We start from the raw sequence: 25,039 nt of genomic DNA on the forward strand, positions 1-25,039 counted from the left end.
ATAAATACACACCGAGGTCTCAATTCTGCAAACATTTACACGCATAACGTTACCCATTTGAATAGTGGCTTTGGCTTAAATCTGACTATTGGCATGAGTAAAGTTACTCACATGCACAAGTGTTTGCAGGCTCAAGGCCTTATGTAATAGAATTGCTATCTTTATGTACCATATAGTCATAATCACAAGTTTCTCTCTTCCTCTACAGGGCTGCAAAATATGCCAGGGGATTATGTGTCTCGGGGTAGTCCAATGGGTATGAATATGGGACAGCCAAGTTATACCCCACCCCAGATGCCCCCACATCCTGCTCAGCTGCGTCATGGGCCCCCCATGCATACCTACATTCCTGGACACCCTCACCACCCAGCAATGATGATGCATGGAGGACCACCCCACCCTGGAATGCCAATGTCAGCATCTAGCCCCACAATGCTTAATACAGGAGACCCAGCAATGAGTGGACAAGTGATGGACATTCATGCTCAGTAGCTTAAGGGAATATGCATTATCTGCAACGATGACAGACTTCAAATATTGTCTTTCTGCAATGACTATGGAGTTCCATTCTTGGCATCTTCTTTGGACCAAGGAACAATCCTATTCTTCCGAGGGACCCTGGAAAGCAGGAAACACCACCTGAAGTCAACTTCTGGGGACACGCTAAATAACGATCTAAGACATGAAGAGAACAAAGAGTGAAATATTGTAAAATGCTATTATACTGTTATCCATATTACGTTGTTTCTTATAGATTTTTTTAAAAAAATGTGAAATTTTTCCACACTATGTGTGTTGTTTCCATAGCTCTTCACTTCCTCCAGAAGCCTCCTTATGTTAAAAAGCCTTACAGTTATCCTGCAAATGACAGAAAGGGCTTATTTGCAGGATTTTTAGAGCATTAAAATAACTATGTCAGGCAGAAGAATCTTTCTTCTATCCTAGGATTTCAGCCATGCCCACACTCTCAGCCATTCACTCACACTCACACACTCTCTCTCTCTCTCTTTCTTTCTCTCTCCCTCTCTCTAGCCTGGGGCGTGAATTTGCATGTCTAATTCATTTACTCACCATATTTGAATTGGTCTGAACAGATGTAAATCGGGAAGGATGGGAAAAACTGCAGTCATCAACAATGATTAATCAGCTGTTGCAGGCAGTGTCTTAAGGAGACTGGTAGGAGGAAGCATGGAAACCAAAAGGCAGTGTATTTGAAGCCTAATTGTCACATCAGAGCATCATTGTCCCCATTCAGCCACACTTATACATCACTTCCTGTTTTATGCAGCTCAAAACATGGAACTGAAGATTTATTTTTAATATGTTGACTTTATTTCTGGGCAAAGCATCAGTCGTGTGCATTTTTCCATAGTCCCATCATGGAGCGTTTATGTATACATTGTAAATAAATTTTGTGCAAAAAGGACTGGAAAAATGAACTGTATTATTGCAATTTTTTGTAAAAGTAGCAGTTTGGTATGAGTTGGCATGCATACAGATTTACTAAGTGGGATAAGCTAATTATACTTTTTGTTGTGGTTAAACAAATGCTTGTTGATAGCCTTTTTCTATCAAGAAACCAAGAAGCTAATTATTATTAATAATAATCAATGCACACTGAGTCTTAGAGTTTCTGATTGAAACAGTTTGGATTGTATAATAACTCAAAGCCCAGTTGTAGTAGTTTGAGTGCAGTAATGAAATCTGAATCTAAAATAAAAACAAATTATTTTTTGTCATGCTGACTCCACTGCTTGAAAAATTTGTTTGCTGCCCCCCCAAATTTGTAGTGATTCTCTAGTAATATGTGAACCCAGCATCTGCAAGATTAAACTTTAAAAAGATTTACCTATAATTGCTATTTAAATATCAAACTCGGAGTACGTTATTTAAAAGTAATGCTACACTCTATATAAAGAAACTCTCTTAAAGGTTACACTGCAAATTGTCAGAATAACTGTTGCCTATTAGCAAACTTAACATCCAAGAACATTAACTGCAGAATAGTGGATGAACATTTTAAATATTATCTCCCCCTGAATTACATCTCTAATACCTTATTTACATTACTTGAATCATTGACAGATTAAACTTTCTTGAACTGAGTGTATTTAGAAAAAAAAATTAAAACCTTGCCTGAGATAAGTGCGTATTTGTAAGTAAACGAACTACTCAAACTAAGGATGATAGACTGTTAAAATCTAATGCTCATAAATAAGTCTTGTGCTCTGATTGGCTGAAGACTGATCATTAACCAATTTTCCAGTACAGCTGTACTTTCTGCACTGCAGCCAGCTAGTTAAATAGTACAAAATAACATGTTTAGGCTGCAGTACCTTATAATTTTCTTTAAATATAATCGCAGTTATAAAAAGTGTTTCCCAAGGGTAAGGAAAATATACAAATATTTTAATTAAGACAAATTCGTAAAAAAAAAACAAACCTCTAGCTGTGATTGCTTGGTAAACAAAAGGTAGCATCTGACTGGCTAAAGCTCTGAAGTCTGCCATTCAAGTAGATGTCACCCCATAAACCCGCCCTGAACAATTCTATTTTCCATTTGAAAAGAGGAACCAGTTGTTTGGTGGGTTTACTAGGTGATATTTGATTGACTGGCTTACCTGCTGGAGCAGTCCTGTGCCCTCTCACCTTTTGTTTATTGGAGTGTGCTTCAGAAGTCTCCCTTCTAAATACACCTCCCTTTTATGACATTAAAATAAGCCTTTAGCCGTAAACCCCACCCCACCCCCACTCCCCCCCGGAGCAGGATTTTTTTAAAAAACCCAAATCTAGAAGGGAGAGCAGCGTTCAGTCTGCAAATAGTCCTCTGGATGGGAATAATTCCCTCCTGATAGGTGGTTACTAGCAGTTAATGGCCATTTGTTTACTTTTTCCATTAAATAATAAATGTGTTTTAAAACTACTACTAACCATCCATTTCTCCCCCACCGCTTACAGTCAGGTCCTAGCCCAAGACTCCATGGGGCTGATTCTCCACTTACTCCGGAGGGGTTTTACGCTTGTGTAACTCTCTTGACTTTTTCCGATCTACACCAGGGCCAAGGAGTGGAGAATCAGACCCATTGGATGAATAGTGTGCATGGGGGTGGTTAAGAAGGGGGTTAGCTGGAGAGTATTAGGGCAGCCGAGAGTCAGGCTGGTTCCTGGATTCTAGTGAATTAGGAAAATCAATCAGTAGATATCTTTCCCTCCCCCCCCCCGCGCTTTTTAAAGGGCCACTATACCGAGGAGATTGCACATTTCTGATCCTGCCTTGTGAGTTTATAATAAGGCCAGTTCTGTGCCAAAATGGGAACGCTCGGAGCGGGGTTTGCTGCTGCTTTTCTGTGTTCTCTCTCTTTTTTTAATGTTTCCTAAAAGACAAAAACAAACCGCCCTGCAGCAAACAAAGAGCACACGCGTTTGTGCCTTTCTTCGGGGTGGGGAGAAGACTCACAAAAGGCTCCTTCCTTAATATGACTTTTGGGGGGGGGGGGGAGGTTGGTACACTTCGTATTAAAAACACTCTTCTATCCCGAGACATTTAATCAGCTGTAATTATAACACATTCCAAATGAAGAATATGCTTGACAGTATTTTTATTGTTATTGTTCATCTCATGATCTTAGGCGGCTTTGGGGGCACAGGAAAGAGAAGTAAACGGGTTACAAATAGGGAATTATCCCTCGTTTAGCATTAAAATTCATTTAGATAAAATTGCCACAAACATGTAAATGGGGAGATTAGTTCCCCCTCACGCCTTATTGCACTCTCTCAATAGCTCCGTTTTACACGTTGGGAATTCCGTCTTCGCAGGCTGCTAGCTGTTTCCTAGCTACCCCATATTCAAAGCAAAGGCTGCAAGAGAGGCGGGGAGGAGGAGAGAAAAGGGGGGGAGAGAAAGTTTTGGCAACCAGTCTGCAATTCATCCGCCGCGATCTGCCCTAACCGAGGGGGAAACAAATATCTGGGGAGGCTTTATCTCCCCCCCCCGCCCCGCCCTGCGTGGACAGGCTAACGCGGTACTTTCCAGCAGGCAGGCAGGCAAGCTGGGTTGTGTTTAGGTTGGAAGCACCAAGTGATCGGGACCGTAGCTGTGAGTGTGGGTGCGCGCCTAGCCGCAGACCTGTGTGTGTGTGTGTGTGTGTGTTCTCCGCACCTCGCGCGGGAGATCTGCAGCGATCCGGGGGACAGCAAGAGGGGGACGCGCTGGTGCGTTTTAAAAACAAAACCACGCAAGTCTCCGGCCGGCTGAGTGAGAACAGCCCAGCGGTGTCCTCCTCCTCCCGCGCCCTCGCTATCTCTGCAGAGCCCGAGGAGGAGGAATGGCAGCTTCGACTGCCATCTTTTGGGGGTTTGGGAAAATGACTCGGTTCCCCCGGTCGCTCCGCTTCTCCTGCCGCCAGAGACGGGCTCCCTGCTTCAACCGTGGATGTGGAAAGAATTCGCCCTACAATGAGTGACTCACAATTTCAAATGGGAATCGCTTAGCGGATTAGAGACGCGTGGAAGTGTAGGGAGGGTCTGAGACCCACTCGGGGGATCCCCCCTGCAACCAGGCAGGTTTTGTCTCCCTTTGCCAAGAAGGGGGACCCCTCTCAGCGCGTGTGTCGGGGTTTGGGGGGAAGAGAGGCGGTCGCACCCCACTGCAGCGGATCCCCTGGACCCAGAGCCCCCGGTGCCAGCCGGGCCCGTCTTTCTCCCCTGCTGGGCTCGTTCTGGGGACGGGGCCGTGTGCTCCGCTCAGCTGAGCGGCATCAGAAGCAAGAGAGCAAAAAAACCAAACCAAAACAAACAAACAAAAACCCACCATTTGTCCCTTGCAAAGTGATTTGGGAGAGAGGCTGGGGATCGCCTTAAATCTGTGAGTTCAGCCTACCTGGCGGGGGGGAGACGCCGCGGCCATGAACTCTAAGGCCATGTGCTTCATTTGACTTTTTTTTAGCCCAAGCGGGGCCCCCGCGGCTTCAGTAAGCGGCGCTGTGATGCTCCGTGTCCGCATCCCCCAGCACCGTCAGCCCCTCTCCCCTGAGCAGCGGTGCACGTGCGGGGGGGAGCCCAGGTTGTGCGGGGGAGTTTGCTGCTGGGGGTGTTCTCAGCGGGCCGGGGGGGGGATCTGCTGCTGCTGCAGGGCTGGGGGGCAGCCTCCTCCTCCTGTCTGGGCATGCCTGGCCTTGGGGGCGGCCTCTCGGCCCGCCGCTAGGTGCCAGGGGCGGTCTTGTCACCCAAGGACGCTCTGGGCGCAGCGATCGCAGCTGGCCGCTGGCGAGAACCGGGCAGCGTCTCTTCCTCCTTCCTACGCGTCCCAGGCCCCATCCCGACAGCCCCGTCCGGTGGGGCGGGGGAAGGAGAAGAGACAACAAAAATAGAGCCAGCTAGTTACATGAGCCCAGGAGCAAAACTCTCCAGCCAGCTTTTTAGCTGAGGTGGGGGGCTGGGCCTTCCGCATGGAGCGATGCCTTTCAGTGGGGCTTTATGTACCTAGGGACGCCTTGTCCGGATCATAACTATTTAAGGAGCAATAATTTGTGCCTGCGGAGAAGTACATTTATGTAAACACGTGTAACTTCGTTGTGGGTGGGGGTGTCTGGGCTTTGGGGGGTCAGAGTTGCAGAGGAGATGCCAACAAGTATTTTTGTAGGAGGGGATTGGGCCTTTTGCTGTTTGCTCAGAAAGGACGCTTGGGACTGAAATGAAATATATTATAGTATAGCTCTAGCCCTGGGAGGGGTGCGTTAGTTTGAGAGGGAAAGAGCAGAGGAGTAAGAAGGTAGTTTGAGCTATGACGTTGTCACACTCTCTCTCTCTCTGCACTGACTTCGCTTCGCCCCTCGAGAGAAGTGAGAGCCCTGGAGGAAAAAAAGACTTTACTTTTAAAGCCAGTCTAATATCGATCGCCTTAATTCCCCTCTTCAGCCACCTCCAACCCCGGCAGACACAGCCCTCCCCTAAAGGGGGACCGGGGGAAAGGGTCTTGCTATGATCTGATTCTCTGCGGACAGTTGTACAGAGAACAGCGTGTGTCTAGAGGAGAGCAAATAAAGGCAGTTACAGCCACCGAGGAGCGAAACGCCTTTTATTTTATATTTCAGTGGTGGGCCAAGTGATCCTTCCCTAGTGTCAAAAGGATGTTGGGATCTTCAGGATGAAGCGGGGGGAGGGCATCTTCTTACCTTTATTCCTGTTTCCTGGAGTGTGGGCAGCCGCTTTGTGTGGGAAGGAAGCCCCTGCCAGGGGTGTGTGTGTGGCTGGAGCCCGTCCAGCGGAGTGAAACCCAGAGGGAGCCTTTGCATTCACTCCCAAAAGCCCCCGAAGGGAGCTGAGCGGGCGAGCTCCTGTTCCCACCATCCCAAGGCAAAGGGGTTCGCTGCTCTTTCCCAGCCCCATACTGACATGCTTGGGACAGCAGCCAGCCACGGGGACGCAGGGAAAAGTAGTGGCACATTTAGGAGCCAGTGTCCGTGTTTTTATTCTTCACAAGGCACCATCTTGCCTTTAAATCCACCAGGGCTGGGCCATCTATCACCATATGTTCCATCTACTCGCTGCCCTCCTGAACTCGCCTGGAAAAATGCTGTGTATTTACCTGGCTCCATGACCTTGTTAGGTTGCCTGAGAAAAATACCTATTTGCTTCCCTTGGTTTTGGCTAGTTGGAGCCCTCATAGGACCACGCTTATTGGGCTCGTTAGAAAGCTCTGATAGGGACACAAAACAAGCTAACAAAGTCCTCAGACTGTAGGCAAACGCCACTTAAGGCGAGGGAAGGTGGCAGAGAGAAGCTTTGGGACTGAGAGACAGCATATTCCTACTCATAAATGTGAGATCTGCTTTTGCTTGGCTTCCCGAGATTCTTGCATGAAAGTCGTTAATAAACTCTGGGCAGCCAGCTTTCTATTTGATGTAGCGGACAGAGAAAAATCTGCCTGGTCTTTACTGCGTGGAATAACTTAAATGTCTGTGTGGCAGCTGCTTCTAAAGCCGAAACTAAACTCTTTGGAAGAAGGGGGGACGAGTGAAAGGCGAAAGAAAGACTTCATTTTTTTCCCCTTTGGTGCCATTTTGGATGTCAGCTGTTTCCTTGGTGACTGTGTTCAGCCCCCAAAGCCCCTGGGCTCCTGGATTGTTAGGAGGGGAAAAAAAGCCTGCTATTTCGGCACCATCATTTATCACTGTCACCGCATAATGATTCCCCTTGCAGCTCCTTATTGATGTTTGTAATTGCATTATCTCATAAGGGGTGGGGGTGATCACTGAAACCAAGCCATCCATTCTGGGGTCAGAGGCTGCCAAAGTCCGGGTTGTCCCGTTTTAATACAAGTACTCATTAGCTTTAGGACTGCATGCAAATATATATATATAATCTCTGAGCTGGTGCTGACCCTGTAGGGCAGCCCAACGCTTGTCTAAAAGACCGCGGTTTGTGTAACCTTTTGCAGAAATGCTAGACCAAGTACCTGTCTCGCATCTCAACGAAATGAGCTGTAGCCACTGACTGGGGAGGGGTTTTTCCCCGCACGGGGATCAGATGTAAATTCTGAATAAGTATCGGGGACTCTCCCCCATCTTTCCCTTCAAAGTGGGACCAACAGCTCTCTCCACTCTATCGAAGGCATGGGACCGGATGAAGAACTCGACCAAGAACATATCTGTGGGCGCATTCACCAGCGTCACTACTTTAAAACAACCAGCGTTAACCCCCACTTTTCTCTCCGGCACTCCAGTTTCATTAATACGAGCTGAAAAATTGGAGTGATCAGCATCATCGTCTTCTTGTTAGAGCGCTTCGTTTTAGGTAGGTGACGGGTGCAGGGGTTGGTAAGCAGAGGAATGCAACATAAAATAAAATAAAATAGCCCACGCAACCCCAAATAAAACAAATCACCCCTCCCAGAACAAATCAATGGCACGTTTTGCATTTGAAATAAGCCAGCAGCTCCGCTGACCCCAAGTGAAGTTCATTTGTCGATTCAAGAGAGTATTTAAGTAGCGAAGAGGGATGACACGCTAACATTGTGGCGAGTTTGTGTAAGCTTAGGGAACTTAAGTCAGCGTGTTGCAGAGACCTAAAAGGGGGGGGGGATACAAAGAGGGAGGGAAAAGCTTCCAGCGTAATTTTAAACTAAACGCGTTATTGGACTGTGACAGGGATATCTAAAAAGTGAAAACTTGATTTGTTTAGCCAGAGGCGGGGAAGGAGACAGATCCAACTTAGTGTGCCACGTTTAAGTAAGAGGTTGAGGTTCTAAAACCTATCCTCTGCATGAAATTATTTTTATTTAATTTGGGGGAAGTAGAGAATGGTAAGCTAACGTCGATCACCTCGTACATAAAGAGAAAGAGTAACACTATTCAAAATAAAACGTGACCAGAGAAGGATCCCCTCCAACCCTTTGGTATCACACCACCCCAAAAAGATTACCAACGAAGTAAAGATTAACACCCCCCACACCCTGCCCCGTAATACAAAATTAAGTCCATGCGTTGCCCTCTAAAGTTAAAAGAATTATTTGTAGCTACATTATTGGAGAATAATCATATTAATACTTAACCAAACCCATCTATGGAATATTGTATTAGAGTCCATATAAGTTAAGAAACAAAATAGAAATTTTCAAATAGCTATTGCAATGAGATCACACTGATATAAGGAAACAGAAATATTCTATACCGATAAGGACAGATCGTTTAACTGGATTTGCGATGCATTTACTTTTGCTCATTTGCTACACCTTTGAATGAGCGTTGTTCCTTGATTTTGGACATTACACAATCTTCTAAGAAACTCGTCTGGAACTAATATATTGATTGTATACGTCAAATTTCTTTTTTGTTCACTATATTTTTAATTTCGCGAACTGATTTTTTTTCCAGCAGTGCGACTCAGTGCTAGAATTATATATGTAAATAAAGGCCAGTTGTTTCCTTTCTCATAAACATTCACATGTTATTTCACTTTTAAAGTAAAAGAAACCGCAACTGCTAGGTAGTAGGGTTAATATACTCCCTTCAAATCCCCATGTGAACGTATCAAACTTCGCTTTTTTTTCTTTTTCTTTCTTTTATTATAGTTTGCAATCTGGAGCTCCATACTTTTTTTAAAAAATAGTGCTTTAGACCACGGTTAAAATAGGGAAAAATTAGTCTCGTTTCAGAATTTATTTATTTATAGTACGAATATGATTAAAACATTAAAACACACACACATAAACTGAAGCTGCAAAAAACGGAGGAAAAAACAACAACAACCCACCGTGATTTACGATTATTAAATCTTTGATTGCCATGTTAATGTTTCTTTTTCTACCTTTCATTTGCATTTTAATCTATCGAATCTTTACTATTTTGCTGCTTCCTAGTCGAGTGATTGATTACAGATCTCAAAGAAAAAAAATACCAAGCTTTGCAGGCGACCTTATATCTCTGCCCCCCGCCCCCTTTTTGCTGGTTAGATTTCTGAACCTTCCTCAGCAATGTTAATGCAAGCAGGACAAATTAATTATGCTCTTTTAAATGTCAAAGGTATAAATAAAAATGTGTTTTGCCCCCCTCCCTGGTCCCAAATGTGAGTACTTTTCCACCCCGCTTGTTTTAAAAGCGAGAAGGAATCATCCCGGTAAAATACAATTTAAAAAACAACCAGGCGCAGCATCGTGACTGTAAACAAATATGAGGGCAGATGGACTGTCCTTGTTTGTTAAAAAAATAAACTAAAATAGGCAGCGCGAGGAGTTGAAGAGCGCAGCCCAAGGTTTTCCTGGCAGGGTTTTAGCGTGGGATCTGGAGTTGGTAGCTCACACAAGCCTGGCTGGGATGGTTATTAGGACAATTTGTTGACAGGCCCGCAGGAAAGACAAAAGGAAGAGAGGCAGCCTCTCGCCTGTTTCTTTTCTTTCCTGGGCTAACCTGTCTGCTGCCCCTTTGTCTGTCCCCCCCTCAGAGGAGGGCGGCGTCCTTTGGTCAGGATCCTTTTGTTGCTGGTGTGTGGGTGGTAGGTGGTGGGTTTGCTGGGACTAGCTGAGGGCGGGTGGAGTAGGATGCACCGTGCTTCCCAGCTGTCCCTGGGCTGGATGGAACAATTCCCCATCGCTGGGAGACTGGGACCTGGCAATCCAGCCCTTAAGGGTCCCGCCGCAAAGAGGGGCTGTCGGGGAGGGGGGATCCCACACATAAGTGCTGACAGGAGGCGGGAGATGAGCATCAGGAGGAGAGGAGGTAACCTGGACAGACTTTGTAGGCTGTGGAGGGAAGCCCCCCAGAAAGGGAGAGGCTGGCATCCGGGTGGCATGCCAAAGCGAGCTCATCAGAGACTCGCATCCCTCGGGAAGATGCCGGCGCTGGGCTGCTTCCCCAGGGACTGATCCCGCATCATGACAAGCGCTTGCTCCTGCCCATTCATAGCCTGAACATTGTCTCCACCGGCTGGGATCCTCACCCGCGCCTTGCGGTGCAAGAGGGAGGCTCCCTCGCAGGCTGGATAGGAAACAGCTAAGAGTGCAATCAGGGATCTCACTGTTGAGATTTGATTGCCCAGGCTTCTTCCTTCCACTAAATGGAGCTGGTATCATACAGTACGTGCAGAGTGGCTGGAGATCTGTATGTCTCTGACACCGGCACGTAAGCGATGTATCACTCCAAGCCACGGTGGCCCTTGGACAAGAGTTTCCAACCAGTGTAGCTTGTCACCTGGAGGTAAAACGGCTGGGGTTCGAAATCCCCCTTCCTCTTGCCTACGCACACAGCCAGAGACTGGCTCACGTGGGACGACAAAAGCTTTAGGACATGAAAAATACCAGTCGGGGTTGAGAGGCAGATCCGGGCAGCGAGGGGAGGGCAATCGGAAAGTCTAAACAGGAAAACTTACTGCGATCACCCAGGCTAGAACTGAACGGAGCGGTCTGTATCTCCACGTGTGAAGATAGATCCTTGCGGACAAGTGGGAAGACAGGGCTGGAATGATTTAAAGGCAAAGGGTTGGCAGATTATTAAGAAAGTAATAGTAAGGTGTCCCCTGCACTACAGTTTTATTGTGGGGTAGTAACTACTGGATTTATATATTGCCGAGGCTCTATAATAAAGATAATGACCGCAACCTCAAGATAAATGCTTACGCCCAGAGCTGGTCAATTCTTTTTTATTTAAGAGAGTGATCCTGAAAGGTGAAAGTCAGCTTCTCCCCACCACAAAGATCCGTCTTGGTTTCCCATTACATTAGAAACATGACATGCAAATAAATATGTAGTTTCGGGTTTGGTACGGGCGGGATTTATTTCAGGCAAAGGAAGGGGGGGACCCCCCCCCAGAGACTGAATTCCTTGAGCAGCTGCTCGGTGCGCTCTGCCCCCACCTTCGCTTTCACGCGAGCAAGAGCATCAGCAGCTGAAAGCATTAAGGTGTCATGTCTGAACTCCTTGTTTGTTGATAGATAGGGGCGAGGAAAACAACGTGAAAACCGCCCCCCCCCCCCCCGAGGCTGCTGGCTGGAGACTGTGTGGAGCATTCCTATTGGAAAGGGTGAAAGTGCCCTAAAGGAGGGCGTTTCATTACTGCCTCCCATGCTCAGGCTGACAATAGTGAGGTGTAGTGTATTTTTGACCTATTAACAGCACTTGCAGAAGTCCACCCCCCCGGCCTCATACCCTCAGCACCTGGCTTGGTTAGGAAGGAGGCTGCACCTCAGTGTAAAGGCTCGGTGCCTTTTCTACCCCAAGAAGTCCCCTAACCAGGTGGAGGAATTAAGGCTGACCTTGACAGATGATTGCCAAGGTCAGATCAGAGTAGGCTGCCTCAGGTGTCAGCATAGGCTCAGCTCCTCTCCACCTGATGTGATCTGATCCAATAATAGTCACTGTGTTAGCCTCTAATGAGGCACCCGGTGAGAGCTTATCGGCCCCCACCTGCTCTTTGCGGTAATACCAACAGATCCTGAGATGCCAAAATGCAGTCAACATCCTCTTCCCATTTTCTCTCTTATGTTCAGAGAGATAGGATTTCAGCCCCACAATAACCACTTATATTCTGGGCTTCCTTTGATCCATGTATGTCCAGGAAAAGCACCTGACAGTGAACTGTGACGGGGGGAAAAAGGACAGAGGAGGAGAGAATAGACTCCCACAATTTGGTGGCTTGTGTGAGGGATGAGATGATGAGGTTGAAAAGTGAGAACAATCCTCTTCAATCTTTTACAATATCAGTGTCATTCAACGCTACTTTGCATTTAACGAGAATATCCGTTTCCGTGATTTCCATAAGCATATACATTATAATTTTCACATCCTTCAGTATTAATCATTCTGCTCCGCATTATGTGTATATCTGAAAGTCTGATCTTACTAGTGAAGCACATTAACTTTACATTGTTGCTCACAATAAAAGTAGGATGCACTAAATTCCCTTTCCAACATCATCTGAAATGACACACACACAATATACCGTTGCCCACTGCATAAAAAGAAAACAATGACATGCATTCTGCTCCCAGCATGACAAGTTGTCTGTCTCACTTCAAAGGACTATAACCTAATTGTTTCCAGAGTTTAAAAAGTAATTAAGCTATATTAGAGAAATTTAAATAAAAACAGTTTTCTTCACACTGGGTCACTCATCTTTTTATTCACAAAATGGGCACCCCATCCTTTTAAAAATAGAGATATTTATTTTAAAAAAAATCTTAGGTTTACATGAAAAATGTGAACAGATTTAGTTTTTAAAAGGGTATGGGCAAAGTGGAGGTAATTATGTATAATTAATGCTGAAGGGAAAATGAACACATAATAGGTTCCAAAGATTAAACCATCTGTAACTATCAAGAGAACTTTAAAAGTTTTTTAAAAACTAAATCTAATTCCTTTAGCAAAGGATTTTTAAAGGAAAAAAGTAGCATATATGTTAGAGTTTAATATATTTGTTTATTCTGATTTTTTAGTCTCATTCCATAGAATGTTTAAAAATTTTAAACCTACAGTGTTGAAGGTCATTCAGAGTGAAAGAATTGATTAGTAACTTCAACCACTATATTAATGTTTGTAACGCTTTGTTTTAGTGCTGGCTTTCCATTTTTGATTACAGTATAACAAAGTTATGTTACTAAGAAATTCTAAAATGAAGTATAGAGCATTTCCCTCACCTTTATACTTTCCTTGATGTACATTAATTTCAACTTATAATATATTTCAAATTCTAGTTAATAAACCTTTGGGCCAAATTTTGTTCAGAATTACTCACATGGCAGAAAATAGTCCTTTAAATTCAACTCATTCTCAGCCATACTTAGAACATTTAACAAAGAGGGAATATGATTTTAAATATACATGTTCCTTATTGAATCTATCACAAAAGTAAAAACAATGCTTTTGTATTTTAGTAATCATTTTAAGATAGACATTTATCGGAAACTTTGTAGTTAAGGAAAACTGCTTTGAAGCATTACATTTATATAAAATTAGTCATAGTGTCTATGCAATGATATATTTTATACATAGTTAGAGTCTTATTTTATAAATCCTTACTAATGAAAATAGTTTATTCAAAATTGATGGGACAGCTCATGTGATGACCTTGTCACATGAACAGATGTTTGCAGGATCAGACCCTGTGTAAAATACACACTTTATTATGGAGGTAATGATCTAATCGGGATTGAAACCTTAAACTACTGCATTCTTCCATTCACCCGTTAGATTAAAATACATTTGCTCATCTGGATCATAACTTACTTATGGTTCTAAAGAAAGTCTAGGATGATGGAGAAAGTTTCTTAGATCAATCTATGGAATTTTGCTTACTTCTCCAGTGGGGAAAATATTTTGTCTGAAGAACACTCAATTTGGTAATCCAAGGAGAGTTTTTTTTCGTCCTTCAGCCAAAATCTTATATAATTTAGTATTTATCTCCAAGGCAACTCTTTGAACTGATTTTTATTTTGATGCATTTTTGTACTCAGAGAGTGAAATGCACAATGCTGTAGAGGGCCTATGCACCCCTTTAACCTCCCAAATTCATACCCATATCCTTCCCTAATACAGAGGCCAAACGATTGAGCTGTGATCTGGGAGTTTCTCCAGGGCCAGAGGAGGGAGAAGGAATCGTCCCACACCCCAGGTCACAGAGCAGCAGTGGTTCTGCTCTGCAATTGCTAGACTAATTTTAGTCCTGGAAGAGCTTTTTTTCCCTGCTTGCTACCCTGACTACATGGAGGAGGACCAGTTGATGGATCCACACAAGCCTAGGGCTTCACCCAGGAGCTTTCCCAGACCTGTGCACACATCCCTGCTGTACAGAAATCAAGAGTGAGTTTGTGGGTATAGCCCCTGGGGAAGGTCTCTAAATCCTACCTCCTTGGACTAAAGTGATTGTAAAGCCCAGTGTTGGTGTAGGGGGGATTTTACTCATATCAAATCTATGTTTTCTAATATTACAAACAAGGGTCATAAAATCTGCAAACAGTGACTAGGTAATCAGGGCAAATCCCTCCCTGACATCATACTACTATGCCCAACTTTAGAACTGGCTTTAATACATGTAAGCTGGTTGACTTCTCCCCTGCTTTGAACAGCAGCTACACACATGCTGTATTTAGTCCAAACTTACCTCCTTCCTCTGGTTTGACTTTATTGGGGTCTCAAATGACAAAAAACAAAAAACCATAAAACTCAGCCTAGGATTTCTTCCCAAATTTAGCTAGTCCTTAGTTTTCTTTGTCGGGACTTCTGTCCTAAATCTCAGTTCCTCTGCCAACCCTCCCCTCCCCACTCACCTGTTTGTATCCTGAATGGAGTCACAATGAGTCAGTGTGGTTTTAATACCTGCCAACAAGGTAGCTCAACAGAAGAACCCTGCCATCTTCTTACACACGTCCCCTCCCACTGCCTTGGGATGTGCTCATTGTCATCTAGCCCTCTGTAACCAACTGAGGATCTAGTTTCTGAACGGTGAGGTTTTAAAAAGTGCCTAAGTGACTTAAAAGCATAAGTTCTACTGAAAGTCACTCAAGTGCTTTTGAAGTCCTTTGCTGATGCCAGAAGATTTGGATGCAGATCCTCACCTGCTGTAACTTATCCTCATTCCATTGACTTCAATGGAGCCGGGACCTTAATGTCCCTAAACCTGTGACTGCCAGATGCTGGAACTGGATGACATGGGTGGATCATTCAATAAATTGCCCTGTTAAGTTCAGTCTCTCTGAAGCATCTGACACTGGCCACTGTTGGAAGACAGGATACTGGACTATATGGACCATTGGTCTGACTCAGTATGGCCATTCTTATGACAATTTATGCCATCTGAGGATTTGCCCTGTGGTCTTCTTGCTGCCTGTGGCATTCATTTCCTGTGCCAGGGCTTTCAATGCCCCATGGAGTCCTGGAACTGTTTCTTGTCTCTCCCTAAGACAATTGGCCAGGCTAATGAGCTGGATAGCCCCACATGGGTTGACTTATTTGAATTCCCCAAATTAAAGGGGGATTACAGTTGAGAAACATGTCCAGCAGTCTCCATGGACAAAGGCAACCTTAATGGTTTCTGCCCTCTCTAAGAGCTCAGCTCTGACTAATGTCTCCCATAATAATGGGTGGCCACATTCTGTTGAACTAGGCTGGACATCATCTCTTCTTCTAGCTGTACTGGCACAGTACAGCCTACTGGTATCCCACAGGCCATAATCTCAGGCAGCCATATATTCTGTAATCCCATAGCCATTACTGTGACTACTGAGATTGCTACACTACGAACTCATGAAAACACATGCTGTCTTCACTGGAACTTTGTCCTCCCATCCCCGATGCCTTCTTTGTTTGTATCCCTGCTATGTTTTGTCCAAATCCTAAACTGTGAGCTGTCTGGGGACAGGCACTGTTTTTGTGCTGTTTGTTTGGATAGTACCTAGAACTATTAATTCTCTTTGAGGTCCTTAGGTGCTAACACAATATACACAGTAAATAAGAATAGTCACAATACCATATGGGGGCAAAATGTCTTCAAGGGCCCCAGCTTCCCATACAGTTGGAGGGGCTGTGGTTACCCTCTCTTTGGAGTCCCCAGATCTCTTCTTCTTCCCCTCAGATTTAGGATGCAGAAGTGGCTGGTCTGACAGATCATCCTCCAGCTACTCCTCTGTGTGCCGGACACCCTTTGCTAGTGTGGACAGATGGAGCTGGGGTACCTACATATGTCTCTCCAAGGCACACACACTAAATTCTGCTCCAGTCTGATGTTTATTAGCTCCTGTTCTGTGTGGGGCTTGGGTTTGAGCCAACAAGCCATCCAGCCCACCAAGCTCCAGGTGAAGGTATCCAGCTGCTCCCCCTAAGAACCAGGGTTCATTTTGAAACCTTTGCCAGGTCTTTTCCTTCAAAGCCCTCAATTGGTTCAAAACTCTGCCTTATATTGTACAGCCTCACCCCGGGCCCAATATACCACTTGTCCCTCCCTGGTCAGAAAATGGGTCAGAAGAAAGGCAAACTTCTTCTCCAACTGGCCTGTCCTATAGCTACTCATTCAAAAGTGACCAGCTGTGTCTTCTGATCCTAGTTTGGCCAGGGAAGGGCTGGAGATTACTGGCTGTCTGGGCGGTGCGCCTCAGTTCATGTGCCACTAAAGCAGCTGCATTTGTTGTTGCTGCTGGACTTGAGCCTGGGCTTGCTGCAGAGCCTGTAAGTGGTGCAGCTGTTACTCTTGGGCTGAAACCGGGGCCTGCCGTTGTTCCCGCTGAGCTTTCTGTTCCCTCATAAACTGCAGCACGGTCTGGTGCTGCTGCTCTTTCTGTCATTCCGTCTTCCATGGTAGGACTTCTTCCATTTTCCTCCTTTGTCCAGAGTGCACTTCTCCACCCAGGGGTAAGCGAGGGGAGTTTCCCTTTTTCTCTGAACACACTCTGTGTAGTCACAACTTACCTCCTTCCTGGGCGTGGCTTTCTTCCTAACTGAAATAACAATAAAAATGTAAACTGTGGCCTAGGTTTTCTCCCCAAGCCTGGCCATCCTTGTAGGGACCTGTCTATTTTAGCCCCTTGTTAAAGCCACTCCCTTATATCCAGCATGGAGCTAACACACTGATCTTGTTACCAGCAGGAATCAGTGCGTGTTGCCTGAAAGGCTCTGAAATCTGCTAACATGGTGGGTCAGCGGAAGAAACCCGCTCTCCTGTTACAATATGTTTTGTTTGTTCAGATCTATCAGGGTGTGATCCATGAAAGTACTTAGGCACCTTAGTTGTTTTTAGGCATCTAAATCCTGTTCGTAAGCACCACTGTGATTCACAAACTTCCTGCTCACTGTGGCCATCTATTCCACCAGGAGGAGGATGTTGGATGGGGAGGTGCTCTGCAACTGTGGGGCCTACTTCTGTTCCTCCCTTCAATCACAGATTTGGGCAAAGTTCCTCTGGTCCGCATTCACTGGCTCCCTACACAGCTTTGAGGAGCTATGGGTGCTGTCCGGGGTTCTCTGCTTGGTGTCCCCTTCTGCATCCCTGATTTTGAATCTGTGACCCTCACTCCTGATCCTGTTTGTCATTAGTTGTCCCCCGATCTCACTTGAGCCCTGTGTTTGGTAGCTCCTCCCCTTAGGCTGGGGAAGGGGGCCTTCAGATGTGGGCGGGTGCAGCCCCCGTCCTCCCCCGCGCCCCGGAACTCAAGAGGTGCGGCCTATCCTTGTAGGCACCTACATTCACTCAGTGCCTAAGTTTTTGCCTCTGGGCAAGCATGCTGCCGCCTCACTCTAGTCGCCGGGGCACTTATCTCCTGCCTGAACATGTGCATTACTGCCTTATGATAGGTGTCTGGCCACTTATCTTCCGCCTTAGCTCCAGAGCAATTCACAAATTGGGGGGCTCAATCTGGTAGGGGAGGCCCATCCCTGTTCAAATCCTCTTTCTCCCTCAGGAGAAGGGGGGACTTGAATCAGGGATACCTGCATCCAGGTGTGTATCCCATCCTTTAGGCTAAAGGCTATAAGGGAAATCCTCCTTACCTCCACACCCATTTTGTTTCAGGTCTCCCATGCAACTTAGGTGGCCAAATGCCTCCCTTCCCCAGGTCAAGGATCACTAGCAGAACATCATAGCAGAGGAGACTTTGAGTGTCTGCAGTCTGTGGTTTCTGGGTTTTGCATCTGGTATGATTACTCCCAGGAAGTAAACAGGTACACCTCTACCCCGATATAACGCAACCCGATATAACACGAATTTGGATATAACATGGTAAAGCAGCGCTCCGGGGGGGCGGGACTGCGAACTCTGGCAGATCAAAGCAAGTTCAATATAACACGGTTTCACCTATAACGCGGTAAGATTTTTTGGCTCCCGAGGACAGCGTTATATCGGGGTAGAGGTGTATATATGTTGCTCTGGGAGAACTCTTGTTGGACTACCCAGCACTGGCCAGTGGGTGAGTGGCCAACCCATCACCCCAGCATATGAACCAGCTGCAACGAATCTTACTGACAGATCACCCAAAAGAGCAATGTGCAAACCATAGCTTACTCTCCTTTCACCACCCCTTTGATGTGCAGCATATGTGTATGGGATTTGCAACAGCAGATCCACAATGAGAATGTGGAGTGGCTGTTCAGCTGCACCATACTTAAGGCTCAAGATGGGAGAAAACCCCTGGCACAGTTCCAACATTGGGGCCTCTCTCACGTAGCTCTTAATCAATTCCTGCCACAAACCTAAATGTCAAGAGCAGAGTGATGATACTGCTTTATCTAATCTCTGTCTGATCTAGCTGAATTTCTAATCGTAGTAGAAGTAATAATAATAATAATTAATCAATAATACCTATTTATACAGCAATTTTTATCAGCAGATCTCAAAGTTCTTTACAAAGGAGGTCAGTATAATTATCCCCATTTTACAGATGAGAAAACTGAGGCATTGAGTGGTGAGGTGGTGACTTTCCCAGTGTCATCCAGCAAACCAGTAGCAGAGTCAGGAATAAAACCTGTCTCCTGAGTCCCAGTCAGTGTTCTAACCACTAGGCAACACCACATCCTATCAGTATAGTAGCTGCAACCTGTTCGGATTCAGAATGGCAAAGACAAAGCCAGTAAGTGGAGATGCTGGCAATGCATCAGAATCCTAGGCCAGTGCCTGGGATAACTTTCCCTGGTGTTGCTGAATGGATCAAAATCCTCAGGGATGGTACAAGGTTGCAATAGGAGCCAGGCCAGGCCAAATGTCTATCTCAGTTCAATCCCGTTCTGCTGCTACGTAGCTGAATAAGAACAACTCTGGTTGCACCTCAGAGTAAGAATCATGTTTTCTTAAGTGAGTACCATGGGACCTCATTCAGCAATTGTATGCAGAACAATAACACATCTCCCTATGCTCCCCCTGGCTACAGTTTGTGAGGCAGTAGTAAGCGCAACAAGGACAGCAGCAAATCCAGGTTTCAGATCAACACCAACAGGTGGAAGGATGCTCCAATGGTGAAATTGATTAGCACATAGTATAATAGGGCAGTGATGAGAGGAGACATGCTGAGGTTGTGAGTTTAAGCCTCGCAAGGGACATTGGTTTTCATTAACCAAATGGCTTCACCAACAGCTGGAAGTTTCAGGAACAGCAGCAAGTCTAGGCCTGTGGCCCTAGTTTGGCTTAAATCCAGCCTTGCCTGGCCATACAAGGAGGGAGAAGTCCCTGAATTACCTCAGGCACAAGGATTATAACTTTTGCTGTCCCTTGAGGGCAGTGCAGAAACTGGGGGAAGAGGGAGACAGAGTGGAAGATGCTCTTGCACCGTCTTTTTCTTTGCACCTATGCAAGGTACAGGGTCAGCCTGTCTCAGAGTTAATGAATCAAAAAAGAGCACTGTGATGTTTCACTCCATATTCTTTATGAAAATATGCTTATGATATGAATATGACATAACTGAGAGATACTTAATGCAAGATGGCTCAGTGAGATATCACTGGAGAGGTTATAATTTACTGAATGTGATTATCCAATTTGTATGCCTGTACCATTTCTGTATCTGAAATTAGGAATATTGACTATGTATCTGTATTTCAACTATGCTACTTTGGGTGATGCCCACTGCTAACACTTCAGGTACAACAACGGAAAAGCCAGACAGGGCGAACGACCCATCAGCGATGGCAATGGACTGTGAAAAGGCTTGGCCTTCCTGCACTAACTCATGGAGGCTGTGATACTACAGAGTCAGGTGGTTTTGTCACCTGATACTAAACATTACCTGGGGCTTCTTGTAACTTTCCACTGGAAGGTAAGGGGTGTGTGTCAAGTTTGGGAAACAAGGGAGTCCCACCTTATGTAAATCCTATTTAAGGGGGGGGATGAAGGCAAAGGAGACTCCTCCTCTCTATGGCCTGTCTGCCCAAGAAGAAAGACTGCTAAACCCACCTGAAGGGAAGGCAAGGGGGGAGTCCAGACTGAGATAGGGGTCCAATCTGAAAAGGAATATAACTGGAATTCTGAATCACAGAAACTTTGTAACCTGCCTAAAATAACATTTAGGGTGAGAATTTACATTTTGTCACCTGTTTCTTAGGTATATTGAGCTTAGCTTGCGTATTTTGCTTTATTTGGTCAGTAATCTGCTTTGTTCTGACTGTTATCTCTTATAGTCACTTAAAATTCACCTTTTGTAGTTAATAAACTTATTTATTGTTTATAATATAACCCACTTTCTGTAATTTCTAACTGCGGGAGGGGAGGCAAGAAGTTGTGCATATCTCCCTCCTCATTGAGGGAGGGGGCGAATTTCATAAAACCTTTGGTGCCCACTTCCTTTAAAGGGGACAAACCCAGAGTGTTGCGGTGAGCCCCTAAGGTGGAATCTTTCCAGAGCGGATCTGTCTCTCTGTGCAGCTGGGCGTGGCCCTGTCTGTGTACTTGGCTGGAAGAGGCTTGTGAGCCTAGCCCAGCAAGGCCGGGTAAAGGGGATCCAGGCTGGCAGAATAGGCTGATTCAGTGGCATCCCAGCACATCAGGTGACACCCCAAAGGGCCCAAACCCATCACTAGCACCTCCAAATTCGAGTGGGGTGAGGTTTTTAATTTGGGCATTGTTCAAGTCTTTCTTGGAGTTGTAACAATCTTCCTATTTACCTCTTTGTTTTCTTCATCATCAATAGGCATGTCATGCACAACCATATCAGTGGCCAAGGAGCCAATCAGAGCCAGTCTCCCTCAGAGCCAATCAATGCCTCTGAGTGGGTTGCTTCAGAGCAGTGCAGGGAGCTCTTGCCACAAGGGACTGAGAATACTTGCACAAGGCTCCCAGGCCATGCCTGTCAGGCATTGAGGAAGTTGCTGCTAGAATGCCAGACTGGCACCTTCTAGTTTATACGGATTAAAATCTCACTTTTAATATTACTTTAATATCATTTCAATGGATTTTATATTCCATTGTATGCTTTAAACCCTGCCCCCCCAAAAGACCCTAGACAAAGAGGTGGACAATGGGGCCGGTACCAAATGAAGTTTGATGCAAATGTTATGTACAGTGTGAATTGCTTCAGCTTTAAAACCTGGGAATAGCTCAGCTGACTAGCTTAAGATATACATTGTCATACCCCATTAGTAACTTAGCCATCTGTCAGTCTCGCAGCAAAAGCTAAATATTATACGGATGTTAGCAGCAAGGGCATGTTCTGTACCTGCATATCTGCAACTGGGAACAGAGTATGGGTCAAAGAGATAATGAGTTAATAATTTTGATGTAGTTCTTAGAATGAGTAAATTGCTGGATTTATACATAACTTCATACTGGTAGATATAAGGAGAACACAGGATTTGCCATACTACATCATCTGAATGCTCCCTCCAGTCCAGTAGCAGATGCTTCAGAGGAAACAGCAAGAAACTCTGTAGTGGGCAGTTCTAGAAAACTCGCCAAGAGTGGAAGTTTCTTCCTAAACTCTATCAGTTATCAATTAGTGATTAGCTTTTGCCCTGAAGCACAAGGATTTATATCCCTTGTAAAAATATTGTATCCTACCTAATGTAACCATGGGTTTCTCATTATCCACATAGATGGCTAATCCTTTTTTGAATGCTACTAAGCTCTTTGACTCAGTGATATTAAATTGTATCTGTGTGCAGAAAGCATCAGTTTTCTATAAACAGAAACACTTCAGAATTATTACCTCAGCTATCGGATAAATAATGAACACAAAGTCCTTAATATTAAAAAAAGTCCAGCTAATAACTGTAAGGCTGATTCATAGTTCTTTAGCACTCCAAATCACTTTTGCAAATACTAACTAATTAATCCTCTGAGAAGAACTGTTAATAGGCATTACTCTGTGCACGTACAGAGGGAGATGCTGAAATATACAGAGGTTAAGGCCAACACTTTCAGAAGTGGACTCTGGCTTTGGGTGCCCCAGTTTTTGGGTGCCCTGCTCTGAGTCCCCTTGATTTTCATTTTCAGGAGTGCTGAAGATCAGGGCCAAAATTTCTCAGTTTGGACCTCCAGAATCAAAGGACACATTTGAAGTTTTTATAAAAAGAAGGTCTCTGGCTGGCTATATAAGAATGATTAGATGGAATGGAGGATATCTAACAGAAAATTCAATTTGTAACTTTGTTGTTAGATGAGGAAAAGGCCTTTGAAAGTGTGGAATGGAACTATTTGTTTTCCCTCTTGGGCCCTGATTTTCCATGACAATCCTGCAGACAAACTTTTGCTGCTGGACTGTAGGCTGCTGTGGCCATGAACTATCAAATGCAGGATTGGAGCTTTGGATAAAATTGGATTTGGTTTAAATTACTGATGGTGGATATAAGTTATATATAACTCACTTTTGGGTCCAAGGTGTTGGTGAATGGCCTTTTCTCAGGTAGTGCTGCCTATTGTCACTGTTTGCAGTTCAAATGAAAATATTGTGCCATCAGTTAGAGACAGCAAGGATGTGAATACTTATAGGTGAGAATACTTATAGGTGGGAAGGAACATAAAATAGTCCAGTATGCAGATAACACCGTTATCTTCTTAACGAACCAGACAGTATCACTCCCAAACTTAAATAACGTATTTAATATTTTTGGCAAATTTCTGGTTTCAAAATTAAGGATGACAAAACAAAAACATTGACCATTTTTGTTTCTCAGCCTACTGAAGTTACATTAGTGTGGTGTTCTATTCCAGTGGGCTAATTCATCCAGCAGGTATTTGGGCATTCAGTTTACAGATCAGAAGACAGATTTTCAAAAGTGCAAAGGACAAAATCCCAAATGACCTTCAATGAGAGTTGGACACCTCACTGTCCTTTGTGCTTTTGAGAATCTTCCTCCAAAACTCTACTTTTATGCTCCATCATGATAAATATTTACAGAGGATTCGGACACTAGTGACCTGAACTGGTTTTGAACTATTGAACTGGAAGCAAAAGACTCTGTTATTTTATGCTTAAACCACCTATTTGAAGTTGTTTTTTATTTGTCTGTTTGTCTTCCTGTGCAGCTTTAAGAGCTCCTACCCGAGTTTCTCTGTGTAATCAGAAATATAAATACATAGGGAATTCTGGGAGGCAATTGATTAGCTGGTTACCTGAGTGTGAATTTCAGATATGGGCAAAGACTATACCCTTCTGTTGATTTACAAAAAGCAGCAGCCCAAGTCCGAGACTTGGACTGTGCACAGTAAACCTTATTAAGCTAATTTGTAAGCTTGTAGGCTGCTGAAACAACTTGCTGCATAGCTTAGTGGGGAAGAACTTTCTCAAGAAGCTTTTAAAAGACGCATCTTCTGCTGCTGGTGCCTTCGCACACTATTGGGTGACAGTTCTGTATCAGTTTTTCCCCTGAGGTAGGACTATTGAACCTTGGCATCTAAACCCATGGATTAGTCAGACGGGGCAGAGATTGTCAGTGGCATAAAAGAAGCTGTAAATGTTTTCAAATTAACACTGATGACTTGGCCACAGGTTCCACCGGTGCTTCCATCTTCCGTAACTCCATTTTTAACTTATTTCTTATGAAAACGCATACTGGTCTGCTCTGCCATTGCTACACAGGGGATTTATGCATGCAATTCCCATTACTGCTAATGACAGAGAATCGTATAAATCCTCTGCACATCAATAGCAGAATAAACACTAAATCATCAAGTATTTAATGCTGCTGATTAAGGGCCAAGTACTCTTCAGATTTGCACTGTGTATCTCTAGAGAACATAGAGAATTCAGTGTTTGATGCTCTAAGAAAAGCCTTTTGCTTCAGGGTGACATTCATCCAGTCATAGAGGCCTGGTCATCAGGTATAGAGAGGCTGCCTGGGGGCCTCTTATCTCTCACTTCACTACACATTGCAGAGGGTGAAATCTCTGCCCCAGTTCTAATAGGCTAGCTTGGTGGGGACTAGGTAGCCGTGGGATCTGCACTTACCCAGATTCAGTGGCCGAAACCTCCTGTGGAGAACATGTGGTGGTGTCACAGCTTCTGTTCCAGTCCATAAGATGCAGTAGTGGCCACAGAGAGGTCAATGGCCCCACAGCCTGCCAATGTATGGGGAAGGATGTGTGTGAATTTCTTCTTCTTTCCCCCCGCCCCTCACTTTTGTATACAAAACTCCATCTCTCTGGGTTTGTTTGGGGAAAGGTGATTTTCATCCTGAGGGAAATTTACAACTCTAGTTGTGCACCTGCAATTCCTGCTGACATAGAATACATGGAAGTTCCACAAATGGATCTAGAGCCAAATGTGTCCTTCACTTCTTCCAAAATCTTGCCCAGGAATCAATCCTGCTGAGCGCTCTGTCTGTCTTTCATCTAGCAAAGCACTTCAGCTTATGCTTAATTTTAAGTACAAGTAGCCCTGTAGAAACCCTCCTAAATGCACTAGGAGGCATATAAATATCCTAACCCACACCCACAACTGCTATTCTTAGTGGCCACTCTACTGAGGGTAGAAGACAATATAATGTCACGGGTCAAAGGCAGCTTATGACTCATATTCCACATTTGAGATGGTTGCTCACCAGAAGGGTTAGGTTCTGGCCCAGTGTTGGGTCTTTTACTAATAATTTGAATTATTTATATGCTACTGTCTGAAACAGGGGGATCTTGATCCACGAGGTCTA

The 25,039-nt window shown here is 44.7% G+C and overlaps 1 protein-coding gene across 10 annotated transcripts in view; it reads left to right on the top strand.

Annotated features, from left to right (window-relative positions):
* Nucleotides 1–964, top strand: part of MEIS1 (Meis homeobox 1) — a 125,889-nt gene extending 124,925 nt beyond the window's left edge. For 5 of the 10 annotated variants that reach the window (XM_034764231.1, XM_034764233.1, XM_034764232.1 and 2 more), the window contains one exon: nucleotides 209–964. In XM_034764231.1, coding sequence (XP_034620122.1) covers nucleotides 209–492 — 284 coding nt within the window. In that variant the 3' untranslated portion in view covers nucleotides 493–964. The remainder of the gene's footprint in view (nucleotides 1–208) is intronic. The other 5 variants (XM_034764236.1, XM_034764238.1, XM_034764237.1 and 2 more) reach the window with 2 other exon arrangements.
* Nucleotides 965–25,039: the final 24,075 nt, after the last annotated feature.

The sequence above is a fragment of the Trachemys scripta genome, chromosome 3 (assembly GCF_013100865.1).
Source record: "Trachemys scripta elegans isolate TJP31775 chromosome 3, CAS_Tse_1.0, whole genome shotgun sequence".
Classification (NCBI taxonomy): Eukaryota; Metazoa; Chordata; order Testudines; family Emydidae; genus Trachemys; species Trachemys scripta.